The 24992-nt window shown below is 41.6% G+C and overlaps 1 protein-coding gene across 1 annotated transcript in view; it reads left to right on the top strand.

The window, feature by feature from the left end:
• Positions 1–17594: 17594 nt before the first annotated feature.
• VWA8 (von Willebrand factor A domain containing 8) overlaps positions 17595–24992 on the top strand; it is a 209711-nt gene continuing 202313 nt past the window's right edge. The window contains exons 1-2 of the mRNA XM_072135279.1: positions 17595–17766; positions 19664–19819. Coding sequence (XP_071991380.1) covers positions 19675–19819 — 145 coding nt within the window. The 5' untranslated portion in view covers positions 17595–17766; positions 19664–19674. The remainder of the gene's footprint in view (positions 17767–19663; positions 19820–24992) is intronic.

Raw genomic sequence — 24992 nt, forward strand, 5'->3', positions numbered from 1 at the left:
ATGTATTTATTTTTTATTTATTATAATGTGTAGTGTTAAGTGTTTTTGCATATTTTTACTTATACATACTTGAACTTGAACCAGTGATGCTCTGATCACTGGTTTAAGTTCAATACACTGCTCTACAATACTATTTTATTGTAGAGCAGTGTAAACTGTCTGAGCAAGCTTGCGCATGCTCAGACAGTTTGCAGTCAGACCCGGAAGGGGTCTGGCTGCCATGGAGACCGGGCAGCTCCGGGGCACATGCCAGTCCTCGGAGCTGCCCAGAAGTGGATCGGATCCCCCGGTAAGCGGCACGGGGGATCCGATCCACAGCGCAAACACCCTTACACGCCGCGGTCATGCTGTACCGCGGCGTGTAAGGGGTTAACACCCGCGATCGAAGCCGGCTCCGATCGCGGGTGTTAGCGCAGGCTGTCAGCTGTACTAGACAGCTGACAGACGCTGCTTCTGGTACCGGCTCCGTTCGTGAGCCGGAGCCAGAAGCAGGACGTTATAGAACGTCCCCATGCGCTAAACATCTAGCCCCGGGGACATACTATAACGTCCTGGTGCGCCTAGGGGTTAAGAGATAATAGTTCCTTGTGGAAGGTATGTGATTGCGAACTTTGTAAGCTGTTTTCTATGTCACTAATGTGAGATAAAAAAGAAAATTTTTGGCTTCTTTGTATTCGTGTATTGTGAGATTATAGAGAGCCTGGCACTGCAAAAGTATGTTGTGCAGTAAATTAACACCTTTAGGATCACATTTCTTTCATGTCCCAGCGTGGTGGCATCAACCAGAAAATGAGATGTATACTGATTGTATAAAGTCATGGAGGCAGAGAGTTCAAACCTGCAGTCAAGCTCTCCTTGCCGTAGTGTGGTCCGTGATTGCAGGGCCATCAATTACTGTGAATGCATGAAGAACTTAATTTTTTTAATTTTCCAAATTTTATTTTTACTTAATGTGCTAGTCAGACTGTCTACTATCATATATGTTGCCCTGGACTGAGGTAAATAGCCCAGAATCCCTAGTGGGAACTAAGGAAAAGTTGAACTAGGGAAAATGGTGTCAGGCTTCTGGGGTAGTGAACCCCCTGGACCACCGCAGACGATGACACAAGCCGACACCTGGGACCAGAGGCTAAGTGGCACCTGGTCTTCACAAGAGCCCGCCGCAAAGCAGGCTGGTCTTGCTGCGGCGTGGTGCCACCAGGTCGTTCCACAGGCGCGACTTGTCCACGGTGGCAACCAAAGTAAAGGTACAGAAACAATAGGCAGTCCTGAGGTTGGGAACAGGCAGGTACTCAGGGTAGGCGGCAATGATACAGCTGATACAGTTGCCACCCAACACTAACCATAATGCCACACTAAAGATATTAACAGCTATGACATGCCTTAAAGGGAACCTGTCATGAGGAGCTATTTTTCTGGTTTCATCATGCCCCCATAGTGAATAGTGTGCACAACACACAAAAACCTGTCTCTTTCTGATAAAAAGAAATGTTAGATGAAAGATTACCTTTCTCTCTGCAGAGCTATGTTTTGTGCCCCATGGGAGTGGCCAGTGAAGACTGCCCCCCACCCTTGGGAAACCACTCCGTCATGAGTCTATTTCAAATGAAAAGAGCGCCAACATCCCTCCTATTTGAGATAGACGCATGACGGAGTGGTTTCCCAAGGGTGGGGGGCAGTCTTCACTGGCCACTCCCATGGGACACAGCTCTGCAGAGATAAAGGAAAACTTTCATCCATCTTTTATTTTTATTGGTAAGAGCCAGTTTTATTATCAAACTATTCTCTATGAGGACATGAGAAAGATAAAGGACTCCTGAGGACAGGTTCTCTTTAAAGGAAACCTACCATTTCAAATGGTAGGTTTAAGCTGTAAACACCGAGCACCAGCTCAGGGTGAGCTGGTGCCGGTGCTTAGTTTCGTTAGTGTTAAAACCGCGGTATCGCGGTTTTAACACTTTTTAAACTTTATAGCAGAAGCCGCTTCGGCGCTGCGCGCACGCAGCGCCGAAGCAGTTTATGCTATAAAGTTTAAAAAGTGTTAAAACCGCGATACCGCGGTTTTAACACTAACGAAACTAAGCACCGGCACCAGCTCACCCTGAGCTGGTGCTCGGTGTTTACAGCTTAAACCTACCATTTGAAATGGTAGGTTTCCTTTAACATTGGAGAAAAGTCATAAAATCTGTAAACAATGGGAAAAAAATAATATTAATATAATATTTATAAAAAAGATTTGAGGTTATCTGCTTTCAAGTCTACTGGAAGAAACATTCATAATAACAACAAAGCACATCTAACTGAATTACCTTAGCTTGGAGAAAAGCAATAATATTCCCACATTTTATGCCGTTGCTGCTGGGAGATATTACATTTATCTGCTGTTGGAATCAGTATACATATATATATATATATATATATATATATATATATATATATATATATATATACACTATATAGAGTCCATCTGAAATAAGCTTTATAATCTCATGTTTGTTTGTAAAAACTCACATATCATTGAAATGACATAATGTTAGAAATATAATCCGCATTAGAGTGGTAATAATAGAAGCGAGCAATGGGCACTAGGCATATCCCTTGGCAGTGCTGTCCTACACTACTATTCTTGATAGTGCCATCAGCTAAATGCTTTCAGAAGCATTTCACTAAGTCTAGCATTATTGGAAATATTACTCATTTGTATGTAAGGCTGTCAAACACAGTGAATTGGGGGGAAAGCTTAAAATATCTAGTGCTGCTCAACTACAAAGGGAGAGGGAACCTGTCACCAGCTTTTGCACCACTAAACTAACAGCGCACTGAGGATGAGAGTATCTGCTACAAAACCCAATCTGCTACAAATTCTAAATTGATGTTCCCCTTGCAGCATTTAGAAGGGTCTCATCTGAGAAAAAAAGTGACTCTTTTCAACTTGTTTGTAGGTGATTTTTGAGACAACTCTTTATAGCTAAATGGGTGAGATTTAACATAAAAAGGTAAAGCTAGAAAGGATATTTCATGTGCTACCTGTGAGTAGTGATGGGTTCGCTTTGCTTAAAGGGGACCTGTCACCAGGGACCTAATTTTCAATAAAAACAGGTTGCAGAAGCCAATCAAACCTGCATTGCAAATATGCCTATTCTGATTTCTATAAGCATTTTCATTACAATATAATATATATTGTGTGTTTTAACCTACATGGCTTCCTAACAAAATCCTTTGTTTAGTCCCAGTGGTCGACTTTGGTTTGGATGCATTTCAAAAAACAACGAGTGCTTTGTCTGTGCTGCTCACCCACAGCATGGGGATCAGACATCAGTAGGGGAGGGAATAGTTGTACAGGAGCAAAAAGATGGAGCCCGAGAGCTGAGGAGCCTGCAGCACAGACAAGTTGCGTTTTGTTTTTAAATGCATGCAAACCAAAGCCAACCGCTGGGGAAGCAAGGTAAATGGGCTTCTGCAACCTGTCTTTAGTGAAAATGACGTTCCTGGTGATGGGTTCCCTTTATATGTACTAAGGAAACAAAAACAGGACTATGACTTAAGCCGCATGCACATAAACGTGTCCAACTCATAGGAATGGTGGCAGGTGCTCGTCAGATTAAAGTCGTGGATTAGAGGAGCACCCGTGAATTCAGGGGCTCTCTACTGTCAAATGGGTGGTTCCAGGCTAGAGTTTACTGCTTGGCTTTAATACATTGTTAGGTAAAATAAAAACATTGATTACTCAGGGTCTAGCAAGATAATTCCAACTATACCAATATCAGTGATGCCTAATAAATAAATTAATGAGTGAGTGAGACCGATTAACCCCTTAAGGTCGCAGCCATTTCTAGCTTAAGGCTCAGTCCCATTTTTTGGATTCTGACTAGCGTCTCTTTATATGGTTATAACTTTGGAACTGTGTCACTTATCATAGTCTATTCTGAGATTGTTTTTTCTCCACATGTTGTACTTCATTTTAGTGGCAAATTTTGGCTGATATGTTTTGCGTTTTTTTGGCCTTAACTTTGTCAAGATGTTTTCTCTGGGTTGGCCATTTCATTCTTTAAAATGTTTTACCTGTTTAGCTATGTGACTATGTAGGCAATGTCCTGGATGAAAATTGCTGACTAATTGAGTAAATAATGCAAGTAAGAAACCATATGTTGTTGTAGGTTATGATACACACTTGCATTCACTCTGCCATATACTTGTATGATAGGTCGAACTCCTGCTGTAGAAAACATATCCCAAACCATGTCACTACCTCCCCCACCTTTCACTGACTTCTTTACAAACTTTGGGTTCAGTTATTTTCCAATTTGCCAATGAACATAATATTTCCCATCAGGTACAAATAAATTAACTTGCTTTCATCAATAAAGTGAACTGTGGATCACGCCTCCTTTGTCTATACAAATGCTCTTAAACGTCAAGATGCTATATGATGAGACAGATCCTTACCATGTTAAGTACTGAACTGGCGATTCCAGCTGCAGTATTATCCTGTCCTCTTGTGCATTTGTCTTTTGAGGGCGACCAGCCTTCTTGGGCGACTTAAATGAGTTTGTGTTGTTGTAAAGATGCAATATACTAAAAATCACAAACTTGGAATGATCAACTTCTCTTGCTAAGGCTGGTAGAGTTGCCCATTTGGCCTTCATCGAGACAACCTCCTGGAGGGTTTTGGTCACTTTGGAATGGCACACCATCTTTGCAAAGTCACTGGAAAGTTGGGCTGCTAATTAAATAGGGAATGTCAGATAAGTAAGGAATATAGCACCAGGTGCCAGATGAACACCAATAACTTGCAAGAATATCAAAGTGTTCTCTAATTTTACACATATTCACATAGGACTACACAATGACCTTGACATTTAGTAATGTATGTTGTTCTCTAATTTTGATCTCCGGTGTATACACATTGTCTACCGATGTACAATTCCGACAATTTATATGTGCAGAACTGATCTGTCCCTTGATACAATAAAACATCTGAAATTTGAGAGACATAGATGTACAGGGGTTTACTTAAATGGGAACACCGAAAAAGAACCCCTATATATAATATAAATCGCCCTCTAAAATCCAAAACTGACAAAAACCAAAAAACAAGAGAGCTAGCCAATATAGAAAACAAATTCACTTTATTCAAAAATACCACATACAATATCAGTAGACCACTTTCAGGAGGGATTCCTGGAAGTCAGAAATATAGGGGGAACAAAACAGTGTCCCAGATGGAAGTGGGACAGACACAGAGAACCTATGGCCCCCCTACCCTGTATATGCCCCAGAAATTGTGCCAAAAAATTGTTATGTGTCCGAAAATGTATAATGTCCGAAAATAGGACTATAGTAGGAGGCAGTGGACCTATGTGTCAAAATAACTGTGTGTTCAGCCGGAGGTACCATCCGGTGCCAACACACCAAGTCAAGGAACAAAGTCAGAAAAACAGGCCACACTTACCCAAGGGCATTGTATAGGCGGCTCAGAGGCAGGCAGGGGGAGGGCCAACAGGAACACCAACAGGTGTCTGTCCCACTTCCATCTGGGACACTGTTTTGTTCCCCCTATATTTCTGATTTCCAGGAATCCCTCCTGAAAGTGGTCTACTGATATTGTATGTGGTATTTTTGAATAAAGTGAATTTGTTTTCTATATTGGCTAGCTCTCTTGTTTTTTGGTTTACTTAAATGGGCACTTAAAATGTTTGTACATTGCCGCACGGCTGCACCCGCGATCCTCGGTACGGATTGTGGGTACATCCGTGCCCTTCCATGTGGCACGGTTACCCCCCGGCCCTCTCCAGCGCTCCTGTTTCCCAACTAGGCTGCACACGTCCCTGCTCACTAGAGCGCTTGCACGCCGGCTCTACTTTCCTTATAGAGCCAGGGTCCTCCTGAGTGGCATTGGATTATCCGGCTCAGCCCTTATAATCCGGCACCTCCCTTTCTGCCTCGTCGGATCTTCAGCATTGTTCCCTGTAAGTGAAAGCCCTATCTTCTGTGCCTAAAGGAACTTCCATGGTTTCCGTACCAAGCTTCCCTAAGCTGTTCCTGAACTGGTATGATTCCCAGACGCTCCTGTGTCCTCAGCATTCCGAGACACTCCTGTGTGTCTCCAGTGTCCCAGACGCTCTTGGTGGCTCCTGTGTTTCCAGACGCGTCCAAGCTACCAGCTCACTTCCGTGGGCAAGTCCGTTGCGGCGGGCTCTGGTGAAGATCAGGTGCCACTTAGACTCCAATCCCGGGTGTTGGTTAGTACCATCCTCATTTCCCATGGTGGACCAGAGGGTCCACAGACTCTTTATCCTGGTACTCCCTAGTACCCTCTGCGACTGTGACAGTTGTCCCTAAAACCCAAGCCAGTACCCGTGTGACGCGTTGCCCAAGCATTTTTGTATTTGTAAATTCAGAATTGCCATACAACATCACAAAAAGTAGAAATTGTGCATTATAATACACAATGTATACAAATAGTCCCCAACTTAAAAAGAACCCATCAAGCAAAATAACCCCCTAAGCTAAGCATTGCCTCTATCCCTTCATTGTCCCTCTACATGCCTGTAAACCTAAGCAATGAGGTCCTAAAGCTGTATGCAAATGACCTGTGAAATGTCCAATGAGTCATTATCATATTCAAGCTGTCCAGCTTATTCATGAGTGGGAGGCAAAGCCACACCCCCAGTGCATGACTGACAGCCTGTATAATGACGTGAGGCTGTATAATGATGTGCTTCCTGGTGCTGGCGCCCCCTGCAGCCTGTATGTGTATAGGAGAGATGCAACAGCTGCAGGCAGCCATGTTATAGCAGAACATGTCAGGTACTTGTGTAGCTGATGTTTGTGTATTAGGAGGATGCAGCATGTTAGCAGATAAAGCACAGACACCAGCAATGCTTTACTATACATTACTCACAGACATGAGCAGGGGGAGGAGAGGGGAGGGGGAACAGGGGTGACATCACTGCCTGACCATGTGACCAGCCTCATTTACATAATAAAGAAAAGATGATTTTACAATGATTAATGTATGAATTGACTAGATAAAGGCTGGGATGGGATCCTTGTGAGCTGCTCCAACAGGAAGTAGTGACAGGACTAGTGACACAGACCTGATGACAGGTGTCCTTTAAGAACACCCGACTTCCAGACGACCCCTCTTGTGAAGTTCTCTGTATGGTTTGCTTTAGTCTCAGACTGCACTGATCAGCTGTAATGTGTATGTAATTACGTTTTACTGATAATCCTTGTTTCCATGTTAGGGTGCGTTCACACGTCGCAGTTAAAACGGCATCGCAATGAGGTGCAGTTTTGTCAATTGAACAGGTGAAAGATATGAACTGAACGAGTGAATTTTGAAGTGGAAACCTGCTCCACAAATGTCATTCACTCATTCAAGTCATGTCTTTCACCTGTTCAATTGACAAAACTGCACCTAAAACCACCTCAAAGCTGATTGCGATGCAGTTTTAACTGCAACGTGTGAACGCACCCTTAGCAGCAAATTTAGAAAAACCAGTTGCCCCCAAAAAATTGTCTAGAGCTACAATTAAAAAATACATCAGTTCTCAATTACACACAAATTCAACTTAAGAACAAACCTAAAGAACCTGAGGACTGCATGTAAATACTAGAATCCAAATAAATCAGTAAGGCTGTCATCAGGCCTCATGTATCAAGCTTGATTTCAATTAGTATTGTCATGTGTAACTGGAAAAAACCTGTGTCTCCTCTACAGTAGAGGAGTAATTTAATAATAACCAAAGTAGATTTACAGGATGTTATCAGCCGGAAACAGTCACTTAAATCAGCAGGGGTTCGTCCTATAAACGTCTGTACAGCAGATTGAGCTTCATTAAATTATCCCCTAAAAGTGAAACCTGAGCAAGTTAATGTCCGTAAATCGCAGTGGAAATGCATGAAGAAGTAGTAAATGCTGCCTATGCCCATGAGCATTTTCACTGCATTATTTAGGTTCTTCTACATAGTTTACATTTTCTGGTGCACCGATGTAAAAATGAATACCCTCTCCAGGTCAGACTTTTTAACCTTAAAGGGAACCTGTCACCAGGAGACCCATTTTTAGCACTCCCCCAGTCCCCATAGGGCATAGTACATACACTGCCAAAGCGTTTTTTTTAAATAAAAAATTGGTTTTACAGAAAAAAAAGATATGTTATATTGTACCTTTCATTAGCATCTTTTGTGTGACTAGGCAGTTGCCTTTTGGGAGGGGCTGGAAAGGAGCAGTTCCCCCTCACCATTGGGAAACATGTGACCTTTTCAAATATATGAATAACTCCCCACACTCGGGATTGGCTGTAAAGAGGCACTAGGTCTTATTTGCAGGGGATGTCTTATTTTTCCATGAATAAGAATTTACATTTATCGTTGAACAAAAAATCTACTTCTCCAACATCCTTCTAACTCTCCAAACTCTGAATTTCATTCTGTATTTCTTGTGACTCCATTACTTTTAGAATCATTAGACCCAATCTCTCATGTTTAGTAAAAGCACTTTCCATAAATGACGCCTTCTTATCCTGGTAGCTGCTGGAATCACATTTTAAGCGTAACAGCCGGTGATTGAATTCTTCCCCATGTCACAACCATTTGCAGCATCTAAAAGATTTCCTAATACTAATATGTGGTATGGGGGGAGCTCTTGCAATGACTGCCGCTAGGTCTTATTTTCAGGGGAGGCCTTATATTTCTAAGCCAGAGCAAAATTGCACTAGGTCTTTCTTTTGGGGGATGTCTTATTTTAGGGGAAACAGGGTAGATACAAGGATGCAAAGTTCAGCCAGTAGTGTAGTTTAGTGTAGACACGGGGGGTGCAGAATTTGTCACCAAAATGTGACTTTTCTATATATTATAAATTTTATTTTAAACAGAAAAATATTATATAACAGCATAATAAACACACTTTGGTACACTCATCTTCAAAGTAGATAACACTTGTATACAAATAGAGCAACTGTGACTGTTTTTTTAACTTCTTTCAGACTGCCCGCTGACTTTAGTTGTCACTAGAAGTCAGCAGGCGCAGGGCCGGAGTCTGCAGTGACGTCTTTAGTTGCTGCAGTTTTCTAGTCGCAGGAGCAGTTCTCTGGGTGTCAGTGACACCCAGGGACCCAAGGGAGATGCGGTTTATTACCTCTTCTCCACTCTGCAGAGAGGAGCAGAGCCGGCTCTATAGACTTGGCAGTCACATGAGTGTTTAAAAAGAAAACTGTGAAAATGTCCCCCAGGGATCTTTTATGACCTCATGGGGGACATATAAAATAAAGATACACACACAAAAAATTATTAATAAATATTCAGAAAGATACATTTACATTTCCCAATATAATAAAAAAAATCCCAGCTACACTACGAAAAACATCACCATAGTCACCCCGTTTACCTGAGACTATGCATATTATATATCAAAACGACTGAAAACAAGTAGAATTCATTAATAATGTTCATTTTGAGTTTATATGAAAAATGTTTTTATCTCCAAATAAAACTAAAAAATTAGACCAACATAACTTCAAAGTTTGTCAACTTCTAAAGCAAGAATGTGTGTTCAAAGATGGGAATAACAAAATATAGAGAAAGCTTGACAACTGTGGTACTACAGTAATATGAAAACTGCTATGAGCATTCATGATAGAGTAATGTGAATAATTTAGATTGAAATTATTATGAAGTGATGTCAGTGTTGAACTGATGCCCTTTGTAGACGGGCAATGGAAAGGTTTTCATCCAGCCATTTCCAATAGCCGCTTGGAAATCTTATATTCCCTTAACGCAAGACAAAATGCTTTCAGTGTTGTAGCCGCTTAGAGCTTTCAGATGCAGATCAGCACCAGTAATGGCTAGAGATAACAGGAATAAAGCTTTAACAGCCCTCTCAAGAGTGATTGCAGCCTCAAACCTAAGTGAAAAGATCTATCAATTTAACTCCTTCTAAACTATGCATTGCATTTTTCTTTTGTAGTATGCAGCGGGTCACAAAAGTATTCACATCCCTTAAACTTTTCCTAATTTTTACTGCTACAGAATTAAATGTATTTTATTGATATTTTATATTAGTCAGAAAATGGATCTATATTAAAGGGGTATTCCAAAGAACAAAAGTTAGTCCCTATCCACGGGATAAGGCCTAACTTGCTGATCAGACCAGGGGTCTGCGGCTCTGAGCAATTTCCGTCAGCTCTATAAAGATTAATGGAGCAGAATGGTCATGTGCGGCCGTCTGCGCCAAAAGTCTGACGGAGCAACGAGGGGTCCGACTGAGGTAAATGCGACCCCATCAAACTCCTCATTTTCATGATCTGTGGGGGTCTCCGCACTGAGACCCCAACTGATCAGCAAGTTAACTTTTATTTGTGGGAAAACCCCTTTAACATAACATAATAGTATTGTTTTGTCTTACAAAGAATTGATATGTGTATAAACACCAGTCATGATAATCCCTTTGCCCCTATAGCAAATGCACCAGGCCAGGGTATGGTGTAGGGCAGTGATGGCAAACCTTTTAGGGACTGAGTGCCGAAACTACAACCAAAAGCCACATATTTTTCATAAGTTTTTCACAGATTTCAAACGTATTGGCGTCCAGAAAACACCAATACGGCAGAAAGAAGGAGAAATTTGGATTATTATTGTAGTTTCCCACTAAGGTCCCCTTAATAGGATGAATCACAGGTCCGGAGAATGGTCTACAATCATAATCCAGCTCTGTCCACACCTCCTCGCTACTCCTGCACTTTAAGTCACTTTAAAATAATGCTGAACGTGGCACATCCTGGACAGTCTGTACTGCATGAGGGGTCTTGAGTCCTGAATTGTGAACTCTGTGCTGGGTGATGGCCTGGGTGCCCACAAAGAGGGCTCCGAGTGCCACCTCTGGCACCCGTGCCGTAGGTTCGCCATCACTGGTGTAGGTTGTACACCCTAGAAAATAGGAATACAAGCCATGATAAATTCCAACCATCATGTTATGACATTTTAATTAAAGTACTGGGCTAAATGTTGTTTGCAATGTTTACACAGATACTATGATGACAGTTCTGCCATTGAATGGTCTCTCTGCTAAGAGCTAAAGGATGACAAAAAGATGAACCATTTCCTTAGAAGCTATAGAAAACCCTTTAAATCATAAAAATACCACTGCAGTATGAAAAAAACTGGGCAGATATGGTATAAAATAACAAAAACATCATACTTCAGAAAGTGCAAGACCATCAGGTACACAAGAAGGCCATAACTGTTTTATTTGATAATAGGTACCCTAGCGGTTCTAAAGATTTTTAGTACTGTATATACAACACAATTGTTGCTGTCCTTCATTTCCTAAAGCTCCATAAGTGAAAACATTTCTATTAAAGTCAGTCAGATCACGAAGGCACGCACCGTAGCCAGCGTAGTTGCATATGCGATACAATCCCAGCGCAGACACCTGTTAAATACCTGTCAAAGCCGTGCAATCCCCGAAAATGGCACACAGTCCGACGAAAGTGCGATCCACAACCCTTAGTAATTGGGCCACTGTAAGTCCATACACACAACATTTAATTGCAAATGATCTATACAAATGCTTATATTGCAGTTGCAGACTTAAAACAAAAGGCATCTATTGTAGCATAAGGTTTGTTCATTGTATTTTTACAGTTTATCCCTTTTCAACCTAAAGGAAAGAAGCTGAGGAATTCATGTAAAAGCTCTGGTGCAAATGAAAGCTTTCTGCGTTCCTACACTTTAAATAAATTTTCAGTTGCTTACTTATAAATTATTCATGCAATTTCCAGCACTAATGAGCTCTGAATTTAGGATTACAGAAAAATAAGCTTGCACACGACAGATTGATTTTCCATCTTATCAAGCACTTGTTTTCAGCAATTCCTCTTAAGAGATCACTGATTCATGCCAATGTTCTGTTGTGTTCCATTGCTTATATTTTAACAGTAGAAAAAATCCCAAAAGTCAAAAGTTCTCCTCCGTTGTTTTCCAATATTGCTGAGCAGTCACTGTAAAGTCTACAAACATAACAAATTGTTGGGAGGTCATTGTTTTCTCTATATTTTAGGTGGTAAATCTCTCAAAGCACAGGGACTCTTACCTCCCTGATGAATTGGAACGCACAAATAGGGTGTGAAGCGCTCATTACAGTGCTGGAAAGTGTCAAGGGGTTTGGGACACATGGGGTATAATGGGTACTGCTCATTCATTTCACTTGTTTATTGCCTTATGGCTTTCCAATTTTATCTTACATTGAGTCATGTTGTGTTGAGGGTGTGAACTATGAATAATGTATTTTTTGGTACAAAACAATTTAGCTTACTTCTTGAATTAGAATATGGCTATTGCATGTTAATGTGTAATATCACACGACATGCCTTCTTTCCATGGTTTTTCAGTTTTTGTTGTTGCATGTTTTTTTTATAGATTTTAATATGTTTTCGATGCAGTTATTTTATAACAAAGATATAAGCTATTTATAAAGATACAAGCTATTTGTGGCTGTGTTATCGTATTAACTTGGTATAAGGATTTATCACGGAAGATATTTGTAGGTTATCTATTGTTTTGTGGGTCTTTCTCATGATTTAAAATCCATGAATTTATGCAGTTTTGTATCCTTAGTGCCGTTATTTACACGCTTATAAATAGTACTGTAGCACTGTATTACAGGAGCACAGAAAGACATAGGACAAAGAGGAGGAATAGTTAAAAACTTTTTCTCCACTGATACGCATTCCATTGTGACCACAGCTTGAAAGAGGGCCAAATACTAATACAGATAAGTATGTTTCTAAAAATGTAAATATCCCATAATTTCAATACAGAAAATACACTGTTCAAAAAAATAGAGGGAACACTTAAACAACTCATTAAATATGCATGTGTCTGCACAAACAGTTAGTAACAAACTCCATGAGGATGGTATGATGGCCTGACTTCCACAGATGGGGGTTGTGCTCACAGCCCAACACCGTGCAGGACACTTGGCATTTGCCAGAGAACACCAGGATTGGCAAATTCGCCCCTGGCACCCTGTGTTCTTTACAGATGAAAGAAGGTTTACATTGAGCACATGTGACTGGAGGCAGTGTAGAGAGAGCGATCTGCTGCCTGCAACATCCTTCAGCATGACCGTTTTTGCAATGGGTCAACGTAGCCTGACTGCCATAAGGTACCAAGATGAAATCCTAAGACCCCTTGTGGGACCATATAGGACAATGTTAGACCTCATATGGCTGGAGTGTGTCAACAGAAGCTATGGACTGGCCTGCTCATTCACAAGAACCGAATCCGATTGAGCACATTTGGGACATCATGCCTTGCTCCATCCACCAACGTCACTTTGCACCACAGACTTTCCAGAAGTTGGTGGATGCTTTAGTCCAGGTGTGGTAGGATATCCCTCTGAAGACCATCCGTAACGTTATCAGGAGCATGCCGAGGCCACACACAATACTGAGCCGCATTTTGACTTGTTTTAGGACATTAGATCAAAGTTGGATCAGCCTGTATTGTGTTTCTTTACTTTAATTTTGTGGGTTACTCAAAGCCTGGAGCCTTCCATTGGTTAATACATTTTATTTACATTTATGATAATTTAGTGATTTGCCAGCACATTCAACTTTGTAGTGAACAAAGTATCCAATGAGAATATTACATTCATTCAGATCTAGGATGTGTTATTTGAGTGATCCATTTATTTTTTTGAGTAGTGTATATTAAAGCCCTGGAACACTTTTTTTTATCACTTTGATAATAAAAAAATCAAGTCAAGTCATAGTCCGCACACCAATATACTATTAATAAAAACTACAGCCTGCACATAGCTCTGTATACAGAAATATAAAAAGGGATGTGTATAAAATATAAAACTATATAAATTAAGTATCCCTTGGATCATACTGAGTGTCAGATTTAGGCTAAATTTACACGACCAGGCTTGCTCTTGGCAATGGAAAAATGAACTGTTTTAACAGCTTAGATGCCTCCATTTGTCACTGAGACTACCAAAACAACTATACAAAAAAATCGTAAACTGCATGGTACAAAATATACACATTTAACGGACATTACCATCAGATTACCTGATGACTAGTGACTAGTACATACCTCCCAGTCCCCGTGTTTCCCAAGCTTAATTTCTTATATCTTTGCATGGCCGCATTTCTATAGAAAATAAGTTTATAAGATATGCAAATTAGCCTGTGGTGCTCTGCAGAGTACCGTCAGGCTCCACCGTAACATTGGCTCTCTTTTAAAATCTCATATAAACTTATTTTTTACATGAAGCTTGGACACACAGGAAAGTTTGGGACACATGGGGATGGGACGGGGGTATGTACTAATCATTTACCATCAGGTAATCTCATGGTAGACATTCTTTAATTATTACCCACAAAGACACGTTTCTTATATGTACTCACAGATGTAAGTCCAACCGATCTCTATCAGTCCTATTGTACACAATTTCAGTTGCCCCTAGACACGACTCAGTAACTTCTGACTTAGGGTCAGGTGGCTGCCATCTTGGATTTTTGTGTGAGATTGTGGAGCTAAGATTTCTGTTTCTCTGCTGTGTGTCTGTAGCCATGCTCACATCCTGCCAGGACATTGTGAACAGAGAGAGGAGCGGCAAGCTACAAGGAGCTACAAAATCTAAGGTACATTTCCTGGACACAACCATATACATTAAGGACAACAGCATACAAACTACAATTTGAAACTACAAAATGAAAATGTCATCAAAAGCCACAAAAAAAGGACACCACTCACAGCTCTGTAAACCAAAGTATGAAAAAGCTATTGGTGCCAGAAAGATGGCAAAATAAAAAAAAAAAAATTGTACAGGTGGTTTTAATTTTTGTAAATCTATGAAAACATTATAAAACCTATACAAATTTGTTATCCCCATGATGGCACCGACCCAAAGAATAAAGTAGACATGTCATATGGGGCGCACAGTAAAAGCTGTAAAATCCAAGTCAAATCCAATTAAACAAACCCCCAAACCGTATAAAAATAAACATATTAGGTATCTCCACTTCCCAAAATGCCCAACCTATGAAACTACAAATATAATTAACCCATACGGTGTACAGAAAAAAAAAAAAAAATTATATATATATATATATATATATATATATATATATATACAGGCGGTCCCCTACTTAAGACAACTCGACTTACATACGACCCCAAGTTACAAACAGACCACTGGATATTGGTCATTTACTGTACTTTAGTCCTAGGCTACACTAAACAGCTGTAACAGTTATCACAGGTGACTGTAATGAAGCTTTATTGTTAATCCTGGTTCTTATGGCAACCCAGCATTTTTAAAATCCAATTGTCACAGAGACAAAAAAAGTTCTGGCTGGGATTACAATGATAAAATATACAGTTCCAACTTACATACAAATTCAACTTAAGAACAAACCTTCAGACCCTATCTTGTATGTAACCCGGGGACTGCCTGTATATATATATATAATTACAGACGATCCCTAGTTACAAATGGACCTCTGGAGGTTGGTAATTTATTGCACTTTAGCCTTAGGGTGAAGACACACAGGGCGCTTTGTCTGCGCTTGCAAACGCAAACGCAGACAAAGTCGCGCCCACCGGGGCGGGCCTCGGCCCGATCGCATCGGATTTCTATGGAAACGCCTGCGATCGGGAACGAGCCGCCGGTGTTTCGCGTTAAATTAACGCAAAACACCGGCGGCTCGTTCCTGATCGCAGGCGTTTCCATAGAAACGCCGATGCGATCGGGCCGAGGCCCGCCCCGGTGGGCGCGACTTTGTCTGCGTTTGCAAGCGCAGACAAAGCGCCCTGTGTGGCGCCAGCCTCAGACTACAATGAACAGCTATAACAGGTGTCTGTAATGAAGATTTATTGTTAATCCTGGTTCTCATGACAATCCAACATTTTTAAAATACAATTTTCACAGAGACAAATTTATAAAATATACAGTTCCGACTTACATACAAATTCAACTTAAGAACAAACCTACAGACCCGATCTTGTATGTAACCCGGGGACTGCCTGGGTGTGTGTGTGTGTGTGTATGTATATATATATATATATATACACTCACCAGCCACTTTATTAGGTACACCATGCTAGTAACGGTTTGGACCCCCTTTTGCCTTCAGAACTGCCTCAATTCTTCGTGGCATAGATTCAACAAGGTTCTGGAAGCATTCCTCAGAGATTTTGGTCCATATTTACATGATGGCATCACACAGTTGCCCCAGATTTGTCGGCTGCACATCCATGATGTGAATCTCCCGTTCCACCACATCCCAAAGATGCTCTATTGGATTGAGATCTGGTGACTGTGGAGGCCATTTGAGTACAGTGAACTCATTGTCATGTTCAAGAAACCAGTATGAGATGATTCCAGCTTTATGACATGGCGCATTATCCTGCTACAAGTAGCCATCAGATGGTGGGTACACTGTGGTCATAAAGGGATGGACATGGTCAGCAACAATACTCAGGTAGGCTGTGGCGTTGCAACCATGCTCAATTGGTACTAAGGGGCCCAAAGAGTGCCAAGAAAATATTCCCCACACCATGACACCACCACCACCAGCCGGAACCGTTAATACAAGGCAGGATGGATCCATGCTTTTATGTTGTTGACGCCAAATTTTGACCCTACCATCCGAATGTCGCGGCAGAAATCGGGACTCATCAGACCAGGCAACGTTTTTCCAATCTTCTACTGTCCAATTTCGATGAGCTTGTGCAAATTGTTGCCTCAGTTTCCTGTTCTTAGCTGAAAGGAGTGGCACCCGGTGTGGTCTTCTGCTGCTGTAGCCCATCTGCCTCAAAGTTCCATGTACTGTGCGTTCAGAGATGCTCTTCTGCCTACCTTGATTGTAACGGGTGGCGATTTGAGTCACTGTTGCCTTTCTATCAGCTCAAACCAGTCTGCCCATTCTCCTCTGACCTCTAGCATCAACAAGGCATTTCCGCCCACAGAACTGCCGCTCACTGGATGTTTTTTCTTTTTTGGACCATTCTCTGTAAACCCTAGAGATGGTTGTGCGTGAAAATCTCAGTAGATCAGCAGTTTCCGAAATACTCAGACCAGCCCTTCTGGCACCAACAACCATGCCACGTTCAAAGGCACTCAAATCACCTTTCTTCCCCATACTGATGCTCGGTTTGAACTGCAGATGATTGTCTTGACCATGTCTACATGCCTAAATGCACTGAGTTGCCGCCATGTGATTGGCTGATTAGAAATTAAGTGTTAACGAGCAGTTGGACAGGTGTACCTAATTAAGTGGCCGGTGAGTGTATATATATATATATATATATAATATATACACTGTTCAGAAAAATAAAGGGAGCACTGAAATTCCACATCCTAGCTGTGAATTAAATATTCCAGTTGCAGTGGAGTGCGTTGAGAATAAAACATGGAAATGATCCATAAAGATGAGTATTACATGGAGCTCTGGCTTTGTCTCCAGTGTCTGTACCGCGCATATCAGGACGAGCTCAGCATCTCCTACACTGGCGGGAACGCAGCGCTTGTACAGTCATGTGACACCCGACGTCACAGAGACCGGGTCACATGACCGCAAGAATAAGTTCGCAGTGAAGCCGTGAGCCGGAGCCTGTGAGTGCTGCCGCACATGACAGGGGGAAGGGTTTCCGGGCGGACTTTGTGCTCTAGGATTTTCCTTCCCCCGCAGCTCATTAGCCGGTGACACAAGAATCTGGATCGTGGAGGACACGGAGAGTGACAGAGTGAGGAGCAGAGGCTGGGGTGGGATTATAACACGGGCATACAGCCGGCATGACACTGTTCACACTACAGTTACGTGTGGAGATGATCCCTGCAGCTGCTGTGCATATAAAGTGTGACCACAGGTTTCATGAGCCGGTGACCTAGGAGCAGCACAAGGTCTTAGACTTGTCCTCAAAAAGATCAATAAACTTAGACCTCCAGTGCTCCAGACTTGTCATAGATGGGTAGCATGCTATTGTAATATGGCTGCATTACACCATCACACACCTACATCAGTGCTACCGGATCCTAAGGAGCTGTACTGCGCCTTATGAGATCAGTGGAGATCCAACAGCTGGACCCAGCACTGATCAGCCTCCTGGCACCCCATGATCTGTCTGGATAACCCCTTTAAATCTACCAGCTCCTATAGCACCACATCAGTAAAATGTGTTTGGCCATTCCATTCTTTTCTGATTTCCCAGGCATCTGTCAGTGGGGCATAATGTACCCGTTTACTCCTTTCTCTGCCTTCTTTCTGTGTTGGATGTCAACTATTATTTTGAGTGGTAGTGCTGGGTAAAACAGAGGAGGCCACATCTCTGGTCAGCGGATGGAGACATGGAGTGAGGGAGCAGAGCTCTGGGGATATTGTGCTTTGTAGATGATTCAAAATATATGGGTTTTCAAATTAAAACCCTTTTATGACACTTTTTAATAGAATTGAAACATAATTGAATTAATAAATTTGCTACAACATATTTTACAATTACCGAATATGATGAGTCGACAGTCGACAATGGTTCAACCATTATACAACTACATGCATGCTATACCTTATATACTCGAGTATAAGCCTAGTTTTTCAGCACAAAAAATGTGCTGAAAAACCCAAACTCGGCTTATACTCGAGTCAAAAAAATAAATAAATCAAAACTTGCCTTTCTGGCGGCACCCGTGGATCTTCTGTGCGATCCATCCGGTATTGTTGTGCTGCACAACGGGGAAGGGGGGGACTATATACACTGGGGCAGGGGATGGCAGGCTATATACACTGGGGCAGGGGCTGGCAGGCTATATACACTGGGGCAGGGGCTGGCAAGCTATATACACTGGGGCAGGGGCTGGCTGGCTACATACTGGAGAGGCTGTGACCAATGCATTTCCCACCCTCGGCTTATACTCGAGTCAAAAGGTTTTCACAGTTTTTTGTGGTAAAATTAGGGGCCTCGGCTTATACTCGAGTATATACGGTACTTAAGAACACCTGACTTATGACCCCTAGTTACAAACGGACCTTTGGATTTTGGTAATTTGCTGTTCTTTAGCCTTAGGCTGGTGCCACACGAACCGCTTTGTCTGCGTTTGACAACGCAAACGCAGACAAAGCCTCGCCTACCGGGACGGGCCGCGGCCCGATCGCATCGGCATTTCTATGGAAACGTCTGCGATCGGGAACGAGCCGCCGGTGTTTTGCGTTAATTTAGGGCAAAACACCAGCGGCTTGTTCCCGATCGCAGACGTTTCCATAGAAACGCTGATGCCATCGGGGCGCGGCTTTGTCTGCGTTTGCGTTTTCAAACGCAGACAAAGCGGTGCATGTGGCACCGGCCTTAGGCTACAATAAACAGCTGTAACAGTTATCACCGGTGTCTGCAATTAAGCTTTATTGTTATTCCTGGTTCTTATGACAACCCAACATTTTCAAAATCTAACTGTCACAGAGACCAAAACATTTTTGACCGGGGTTACAATAATAAAGTATACAGTTCCGACTTACATACAAACTCAACTTAAGAACAAATCTACAGAACCTATTTTGTACGTACGTAACCCGGGGACTGCCTGCAATGGTTACAGTCTTAAAATATAAATCACAGCTACTATCACGCATCTTTCTTTTTTTTTTTTTTTTAGATCTATGCCTCATGCAGTCCTTACTTCGCTTGCCAACCACTGGGACTCTCCCAGCTTCTTCACTACGAAGGGTCAGATGTCTCTTCAACCAACTGCTCAACTATCGTGGTATTACCCCACAGCCAGTCCTACTGAAGAGCCACACCACATCTTCAGGTACAGATTCAACAAAAGCATCCTAAAGACTTAGGATTGTTTTACACCTAGCGTGGTCGACGCTTGATCATAGACCGTGCAGAATCCTGTGTTGCAGACTGACTCCACTGTTGACGATGGCATCCTTTGCATTACATTGGTAGATGATGCCCTGAGTCCCTTCTTCTCTGCAGTAATAATTGCACTGTTGACTGATAAGCAGGGACTCCTTACATTATATATAATATGATTCAACGAATCCTGTCCCTTGCAGTGTGATCAATCTATGACAAAGGAATCTGCAATCATCTGTGATCATTGACCAACCACATTAGGTGTGAAACAACCTTTAATAACTTTCACTACATTGTGAGGAATAAGGAATATAATGTTGTATATATGTGGAATAGATATAAGGGAAGGTAATTTCTAAACCTTGCAACCACGACTGAAATATTTTTCCATGATATTTTTATGTTATAGGCAAGACAAAGTATCAAGTGTTTTTGAAGTCTACAATAAAGGATATGTACTTTTGCAAGTTTTCATTCTTTGTTTCATTGCAGGTAATTGGTAAGATCAGGAAACTTCTTTTTTTGTTCATTAAAGTACACTCTGCACCCCATCTTGGCAGAAAAAACTGAAAAGTAGATATTTTGCTAATGTATTCAACAAGAAAAACTGGAATATCACATGGTCATATGTATTCACACCCTTTGCTGTGACACACACTTTTAACATTCTGTCCATTTCCTTCTGATTTTCCTTGATTTGGTTCTACTCCTTCATTGGAGTGCAGCTGTGTTAAATTAAACTGATTGGACTTGATTAGGAAAGGCACACTCCTGTCTATATAAGACCTCATAGTGCATGTGAGAACACATGAGAATCATGAGGTCTTTGGAACTGCCCAAAGAGCTCAGAGACAGAATTGTTGCATGGCACAGTTTTGGCCAAAGTTACAAAAGAATTAATGCAGCATTCAAGGTTCCTAAGAACCAATGTTCACCATGCAACCTGAAGGGAACTGGAGAGTATCTGCAAGGAATAATGGCAGAGGATCCCCAAATCCAAATGTGAAAAAATTGTTGCATCATTCCCAAGAAGACTCATGGCAGTACTAGCCCAAAGGGTGCTTCTACTCAATACAGAGCAAAGGGGCTTTTGGTCAGTTTTTTTGATCTGACCAATTGGCTGCATTTAAACAAAGAGTGAAAAATATAAAGCAGTCTGAATACTTTCCATACCCACTGTAGATTTACAATGGGATTTAGATACAGACTTTAGGGCATTTTAATCCATGAATATACGTTTATTCCATTGTAGCTTTCCCTGTATGTTTAGAGTATCTGTCCTGCTTTAACATGAATTGTGGCTTCACTTTGATGCAACTTGAAAAACTATACTGCCGTGCTGCTTGAACAGTCGTAGCAGCAGGACTACCTGGTGTTTCGGGACTGTTTTTAATTGTCTTAAAGATCTTTAAGAGTTTTCTCAAAAAAATATTTCTTACATGTTTTCCACCACAAGTTCAGAAAGCTAAAGCCTATGACCTTGATCCTTAGGTGCTTGCACTTCGGACTGTGCCTGATGTCTGCTTTTCCTAGCCTTGCCTGTCTGTGACTATTCTTTGAATTACTACCAGGTGCTTCACACAGTTGTCATAGTTAGGCCTTCAGAGTCATGGGAGCCAAGAACATCCCTATTTCTAGAAAAGGAGCAAAAGTTAATCCAAACTGTACAGTGTTAAAAGGATTAAAACCAACAGGGTCACTTGGATAATGCTCTGTTCAGGTGGCAGAGTGGGTCCACATATCACTGCTTCACTGGCTTCCCCAATTCATTTGTGGGACTTAGAGATTGCAGAATGTCAAATAATATGTTGTATTTGCTGTTTTTCAGCCTCAATTCTAATTCCATTACAAAATCCTGTACCATGTGAGTACAGTAGATTAAAACTTTGTCTGAAGCCGCTTCACAGTTGACGTAATTAAATATGTAAGGGAGGTTATTGAGTCATAAGCAGTCAATTACTGAGCTGTCCCCTATGATTACTGGTGACCTATTTTGGGAATCAGCTCATGTGCTAAATCTTATCTGTATTTCTGTATAGTGAACATATCCAACTTTAGTTATGTTTGATAGCTCTTTCTGCTTGGAGGGCGCATTTGGCTTTTATGAAATCAGTGTTATAAATACAAGGAATTTATATGTACAATGATTTTAGTTCCCCTCCCACTTTTACATTATATTTAAAAAATAAAAAAGTCTAACATTTATTGCTGACACTTTCTGATTTCCCATTGGGAAATAATCCTGCTCCAAGTTTATTACCGTATATACTTGAGTATAAGCCGAACTTAATATAAGCAGAGGCACCTAATTATACCATAAAATACTTGAAAAACGTATTGATTAGAGTATAAGCTTAGGGTTGGAAATGCATAGGTCACAGCTTCCCTGAATAATGAAATGTCCAGCCTTCCTGAATAATGAAATGCCCAGCAGCCTCCTCCAGTAATGAAATGCCCATCGGCCTCCCCCAGTAATGAAATGCCCATCGGCCTCCCCCAGTAATGAAATGCCCTGCAGCCTCTCCAAATAATGAAAAGCCCAGCAGCCTCCCCGACTAATGTAATGCCTAGCAGCGTCCTTGAGTAATGTAATGCCCAGCAGCCCCCCTGAGTAATGAGATGCTCAGAAGCCTCCCCCAGTAATTAAATGCCTAGTGGTCTCTCCCAGTAATGAAATGCCCAGCAGCCTCCCTGAGTAATGAAATGTCCAGGCAACCTCCCCAAGAAATAAAATGCCCATCAGCCTCCCCTAGTAATGTAATGCCCATCAGCCTCCCCTAGTAATGTAATGCCCAGCAGCCTCCCCTAGTAATGTAATGCCCACCAGCCTCCCCCAGTTTTGTAATGCCCAGTAGCCTCCCCAGCAATAAAATACCCCAAGCAGCCTCCCCAAGCAATGAAATTCCCCATGTAACCTCCCCCAATAATGAAATGCCTAGCAGCCTCCCCCAGTGATGAAATACCCCATGCAGCCTCCCCCAGTGATGAAATGTCCCATGCACCCCCCATTAAAGAAAAAACCCATGACTGCCCCCATTACGATAAAATGCCTTGCAGCAGCCTTTCCTAGTAATTAAATGCCCCATGCATCCCCCTGTAAAGAAATGCCCCATGCATCCTCCCCCATAATGAAATGCCCTGAAGCTGCCCCCTAGTAATGAAATGCCGTGCAGCACCCCCCCCCACGTAATAAAATTGACTAATGCAGCCCCTTGTTGTATTTAAAAAATTGATAAACTTACCTTCCAATGCTCACTGTGGCTCCTATTCCTTCTTCTCTTCACTCTTTAACAGAGCAGGGCACTCTGCCCGCGCACATACTATGAAATGGTATAACATAACTTGTTTTGTCAGTTCCTCCACTTTTTAAATTTTATAACTTTGGTATGCAAACAACGAACACTATGGGGCAGATTTATCAAGTGTCTGAAAGTCAGAATATTTCTAGTTGCCCATGGCAACCAATCACAGCTCAGCTTTCATGTTATCAGTGCTCAGGAATATTTTAAAGGGGAGCTGTGATTGGTTGCCATGGGCAACTAGAAATATTCTGACTTTCAGACAGCTTGATAAATCTGCCCCTATGTTTCGAATGATTATGCAAATAATATTTTCTCATATTTTCCAAAATTACCTATATTAATTGCGGTCACTCTAATTTTCCAGCAACTATTTGAGTATAATTGAAATGTTTTTGAACAAACTGCATATGTGTTATTTGCAGCATGAGACGGTGCATTATCATGCAAGAAAATGATGTTGCTGCGGAATGCACGGTTCTTCCTCTTGAACCACGGCAGCAGTTCATCTTTACCCCTCCAGGGAACCTAAAGGCGCCGACAATCTCACTCCCCAAAACATTGCTCCACCTCCTCCGTGTTGGCGCCGTAGCCGTGATTGCATGGGGTGTCCATCAACCAGCCATCCTCCACTCCATCCATCTGGACCATTGAGCGTTGCACGGCACTCATCGGTGAACAAAACAGATTTTGAAGTCACTCTTCATGTATTGTTTGGCCCACTGGATTCGTTTCTGCTTGTGTGCAGTGGATAGAGGAGGTCGACAGGATGGCTTACACACAGCTGCAAAGCTCTGAAGCACCCTGCTTCTTCTTGTTTGCAAGACGTCAGTGGGTTATAATAGTTGTTTGTCAGTGGGTTATAATAGTTGTAATATGACCACTGAACAAACAATCTATTTAACCCAGTTAAAGGAGAAACTAGTCATATGCATTGCTTATGTGTGATTTAGTTCAATTCTTCCACACACAATTCACATCCTGCTTCAGTTTATTTTAAATATTTTCTATTGCATTCAGGTCAGGTGATTGGCTGTGCCATTTTAGCAGCTTTATTTTCTTTCTCTGACACCCGTTGAGTTGTTTTTTTCTTTTGGTATTGCCATGTGTGTTAAAATATCCACTACTTCATATCCTGGTAAATGGAAGTAGTTTTTTTTTTATCATGGACATCTTGATAAATTTGTCCAATAAATATAAATCGGCATAAAGCTCTGACTGGTGGAGAGCTGCAGTGATAGTTGGTTTTGTGGAACTTTCTCCCATCTACCTACTGCATTTCTGGACGGACAATTCCAGGAAGATTTGTTGTTATCCCAAACCTTTAGGGATTATGAAGGCCACTGTGCTCTTGGGAACCTTGAGTGCTGCAGAAGTTCTTTTGTAACCTGGCCAGATTTGTGCCTTGCCACAATTTTATTTCTGAGCTCTTTAGGCAGTTCCTTAGACCTCATGATTCTCATGTGCTCCGACACATGCACTGTGAGCTGTGAGGCCTTATATCCACTGTTGTGTCTTTCTTAATCAAGTCCAATCAGTGTAATTAAACACCGCTGGACTCCAATGTGGGAGTAGAACCATCTCAAGGAGGATTAGAAGGAAATGGACAGCATGTGAGTTAAAAATAAATGTCACAGCAAAGGGTCTAAGCAAGAATCTTATGGCTATGTTATATTTCAGTTTTTCTTGTTAAATAAATTAGCAAAAATATCTACATTTCCGTTTTTTTCTGTTAAAATGTGGTGCAGAGTATACAATCATGAGGAAAAAAAGAACTTTTTGATCTTACCAATTGACTGCAATGAAACAAAAGGTGAAAAC

This window comes from Engystomops pustulosus, chromosome 2, assembly GCF_040894005.1.
Source record: "Engystomops pustulosus chromosome 2, aEngPut4.maternal, whole genome shotgun sequence".
Taxonomy (NCBI): Eukaryota; Metazoa; Chordata; class Amphibia; order Anura; family Leptodactylidae; genus Engystomops; species Engystomops pustulosus.